General features: G+C 50.5%; 2 protein-coding genes across 4 annotated transcripts in view; one reads left to right on the top strand and one right to left on the bottom strand.

The window, feature by feature from the left end:
- Positions 1-10: 10 nt before the first annotated feature.
- On the bottom strand, positions 11-1,853 carry LOC114485447 (NADH dehydrogenase [ubiquinone] iron-sulfur protein 3, mitochondrial-like). Its single transcript, XM_028486891.2, has 3 exons — positions 1,738-1,853; positions 1,564-1,629; positions 11-417 (listed from the first exon to the last, which is right to left on the bottom strand). Exons 1-3 carry the CDS (start codon positions 1,823-1,825, stop codon positions 269-271), a joined length of 303 nt encoding a protein of 100 aa, XP_028342692.1. The 5' UTR covers positions 1,826-1,853; the 3' UTR covers positions 11-268.
- Positions 1,824-4,284, top strand: part of KBTBD4 (kelch repeat and BTB domain containing 4) — a 5,336-nt gene continuing 2,875 nt past the window's right edge. Inside the window, exons 1-2 of one of the 3 annotated variants that reach the window (XM_007112959.4) lie at positions 1,824-1,998; positions 2,917-3,537. In XM_007112959.4, coding sequence (XP_007113021.3) covers positions 1,824-1,998; positions 2,917-3,537 — 796 coding nt within the window. Of the gene's footprint in view, positions 2,103-2,916; positions 3,538-4,284 lie in introns of all 3 variants that reach the window. The other 2 variants (XM_055083520.1, XM_007112960.3) reach the window with 2 other exon arrangements.

Raw genomic sequence — 4,284 nt, 5'->3', positions numbered from 1 at the left:
AGGAGAGGAAAAGGAACAAAGCTACAGAGGGAGCAGCTAACTTCAGCTGGAGTCTCCTGGTTTAAGGCAGAGAAAAAAGACCAAGTTGGGATGAAGAAGTCTGTGGTTTGATTCCAGGCTGCCCACTCCCACATGCCCTGAGAACACAGTTCTTTCTTTCACTGTTTTTTGGGGTTTTTTTGGCTGTGCCACCTGGCATGTGGGATCTTAGTTCCCCAACCAGGGATCGAAAGTGTGGAGTCCCAACCACTGGACCAACAGGGAAGTCTCAACATGGTTCTTTCTTGACCCAAACCCAAACAACAGTAGTGAATATTACCTGAACTTGCTGGACATACTTGGGCAGGATTTCAGCCACATACTCTCCGAAAGCTGAGAGCTGCTTGTGGGCCACATCATTCTGTGGTCTCACAGTGGCTGGAAGGAGAAAGCATATTTAAGAAAGGAAAGTAGAAGGCAGCAGCCAACCCTGCATTCAGTCTCTTGAGCTTGTAAGGGGTGCTGTTTCCCAGTCAGGACTCCCTGCAGAACCTTGAGAAAGGTGAAGTGGCAGCTTCTTCTTCCATGGAACAGGAAGTGATGAAAACATAGGGAAAATGCCACCTACACAGTCCACAAAGACTCACCTTATTACTGCAGCTGGGGTGTTTGACTCTTCTCAAAACTACTCCATGGTTCTTCCTTCACAATGCCTGCATTTCTGCTAAAGCAGCATATGTCTCAGCTCTCTTACCGCACTAGAAGCTCTTTAAGCGTGAGAACCAGAACTTTTGCTTCTCTTTATCTCCTTAGCATCTGGCTCATAGCAGGTTCTCCAGCTAAGAACTTCAGGGCTGAAGAGCCATCACAGATTATGTAGTTGAAACCTTTTTTTTTTTTTTTTTGATGTAGATGAGGAAACTGAGGCCCAGAAAGGGGGAAATGTCAGGTTTCCTGACTCCCACTTGGCTTATATTGACTGTAACTTATCTCCGTACACTCATTCGTACAACACTAAATCACTGAGCAACCACACATCATAGGCTGCAGAGTAACTGTTAGGTTTTCTCTGCCTTTGGCAGCAGGGAGGCCTACTTTGTCACTTTCTAGTGCTGTGATCCTGGGCAAGTTACTTCTCTGGACTATTTCCTGCTCTACAGTAGAAGAGCATAATACTATCTACCTCATAAGATTGTTGTGAAGACTATAATCGTTCATTAATCGCTTAGCAAGATGCCTGGCACACGATAAGCATTCAAGTAACGTGGACTACTATTATAACAAGACTCAGGCCCAAAGTTTATGTTTCCTGCTTTTAAAGAGCTGACAGTTTAATCAGAGAAAAAGGGAATCATGGAAAGGGACAAGGGGCAACAGAACCATAACAGAAAGGCCTAAGGGCACAGGGAGGGTTCGATTCTGCCTGCACAGTGAGGACCATTGGAGTCAGCTCTCTAAGGACAAACAGAGACTTGCCAGGAAACACAGAGGAGGGCAGCCCAGGACAAGGGCAAACATCTGACAAAGGGAATGAACGGGGCCCCGCCTGTAGTCCCGAGAAGGGCCGGACCCGCACATACTCACGGCGCGTGTCTGCCGCAGCGCTCTCCCTCCTCACCGGCAGCAACAGCACCAAGGGTCTCCAGGCCGCTGCATGGGAAGATAGACACGGAAGCGCAGTGTGAGGCCTGAGGAACTCCCTGCGCTGGGCGTGTAGCCGTTCCTGCCCCGGACCTCAGCCGGCTGTCCGCTGCTCACCTCTGGCCAGCGCAGCGGACCCCACGAGTCCCAGCCAACACCCCCGAGCCGCTGCTGCTGCTGCCGCTGCCGCTGCCGCCACCGCCATGTTCCCCGGATGCGCTCCAGGTAGCCGAGGGCAGACCTATAGGACACGGAGCCCCAAGGGCACGGACCGGAAGCGGAAGTGTGCAACAGATCTTCTTCCGGGCGGACGCGGGGTCGGAAGCAGAGGTTCCGGATTCTGGGTTCCGGGCTTCGGAATGAAAGGAGGGAAGGCAGGTGAGAAAGCGAAGCCAGCAGGTGGGGAAACCGTGAGGTGAACGTGCTCTAGCTTGGTGTGACAGAGGCTGGAGAGAAGGCAAGGATCCTAAGGAACCAGACTGGTGAGAGAAGAAGGGGCGAGAGATCTGGGTTCCGCATTCCACACCCCTCCCCCTTCCCTGAGCTAAGCTTTTGATGAGGGCCGGCGGGCAAGGCTAGGAGGAGGGGGAGAGAAGAACGGTTTCCCTAGCGACCGTTTCCCAGGCGACTCCAGGTGGAGCGGGAACACTGCGCGTGGCGATGGGCTTCCTTGGGCCCCGTGCTAGGGACGGCTGGGCTCCGTCTCGAGTTCTGGGAGGAAGCCTTGGGGAGTCATTAGGACGAGCGGGGAAGTGCCGGGGAGAGGCTCAGAAAAGAGCAAATGTGGATCTGAGAGATGTTCCAGGACAAACCTCAGATTGTAAGGTCTGGATTCCCTGCGCGGGGAAAGAGGGGCCTGGCCACAAGGACATGGGGATCTTTTTGTCAGGTTCTGCTGCCCCGAGCCTCACAAGTTTTATGCTAATAGTTATTTGGTTAGTAAGGCTTTTTCCCAGGCTTTTAAAATCATAGGCTTCCTCCAATCCCTCGCTTTCATGTGTTGACCTAAATACCAGTCCTTTTGTTACATAAAGGAAAGGAGTATTCTGTGTTTTCTCGGGGAAACACCCAGAGTACGAAATTTTTATTTCATTTGGAATGTGATGTAACTGCAAGAGAATGAGTACAGCTTTGGTTGAAGGAGAACATCAGATGTCATTAACAGGGCCAGGACTAAGGCTAATCTGGGCCGACTGTGCCCTCACTTTTCCCTTCTCCTTCCCTGCATTGGACAATTGGATTCATAGACTGTGGCTATGGGTTACTTAAATTATTCAGGGTGGTGGTGTTTTGCAGACAGCTGGCAGAGAGAGAAGTTGGCTACAACCATGGAATCACCAGAGGAGCCTGGAGCATCCATGGATGAGAACTACTTTGTGAACTACACTTTCAAAGATAGGTCACACTCAGGCCGTGTGGCTCAAGGCATCATGAAACTGTGTTTGGAGGAAGAGCTCTTTGCTGATGTCACCTTTTCAGTGGAAGGCCAGGAGTTTCAGCTCCACCGATTGGTCCTCTCAGCTCAGAGTTGCTTCTTCCGGTCCATGTTCACTTCCAACCTGAAGAAGGCCCACAACCAGGTAATTGTGCTGCAGGATGTCAGCGAGTCTGTTTTCCAGCTCCTGGTTGATTATATCTACCATGGGACTGTGAAACTTCGAGCTGAGGAGCTGCAGGAAATTTATGAGGTGTCAGACATGTATCAGCTGACATCTCTCTTTGAGGAGTGTTCTCGGTTTTTGGCCCGCACAGTGCAAGTGGGCGACTGCCTTCAAGTGATGTGGCTGGCAGATCGACACAGTGATCCTGAGCTCTACACTGCTGCCAAGCACTGTGCCAAGGCCCACCTGGCCCAGCTGCAGAGCACAGAGGAATTTCTCCACTTGCCCCACCATCTACTCACTGATATCATCTCTGGTAAGTTGAGAGAGGGGGAACATCATACCCAGCTACACCGGTATGATGTTCAGTGAATGTTCTAGTACCCTCAGGCTTCCTGGTGTTAGTTTACATTATTACTCTTGATAAGAATTTAGATACCTTCTGAGAGAGAGTGAGTTGAGATTTAGTGGCTGATATCAGAGACAGAGTCCCTTCCAGACGAAGAGGCTAGGAAAACAAAGCAACATTTCACAGTATATACAAATACTGGATTAAAAAGAAAAACAAAAGCAGCACTTAGCCACAAAAGGTAGTGAGGAGCCTCACCTGCGTTTATATTCTAATCTCTCTTGCGCATAAGTGGTCTCATCCATTCTGTACTTTGCATGTATTTGTGGGACTAGTTACGTAAGTAAATTGACGGTGAGTCAAGATACCTAAATAAGAAGCTTCTCAAGTGATTTGCCAACTTTTACGTAACAATCCTGACTCTGCAAGTGAGGTATAACCATACCTCAAGTGTGAGTTTTGTAGCCTCGTAGATTGCCTCCATGGCAAGTAGGAGAATATCAAATCATCCATTTTGATTAAAAGAAACAAGGCAGGGACTTCCCTGGTGGCGCAGTGGTTAAGAATCCGCGTGCCAGGGCTTCCCTGGTGGCGCAGTGGTTGAGAGTCTGCCTGCCGATGCAGGGGACACGGGCTCGTGCCCCGGTCCAGGAAGGTCCCACATGCTGCGGAGCGGCTGGGCCCTTGAGCCATGGCCGCTGAGCCTGCGCGTCC

The sequence above is a fragment of the Physeter macrocephalus genome, unplaced genomic scaffold (assembly GCF_002837175.3).
Source record: "Physeter macrocephalus isolate SW-GA unplaced genomic scaffold, ASM283717v5 random_971, whole genome shotgun sequence".
NCBI classification, from domain to species: domain Eukaryota; kingdom Metazoa; phylum Chordata; class Mammalia; order Artiodactyla; family Physeteridae; genus Physeter; species Physeter macrocephalus.
The sequence above is the reverse complement of the archived record's forward strand: the minus strand, read 5'-3'. Positions and strand labels throughout refer to the sequence as shown.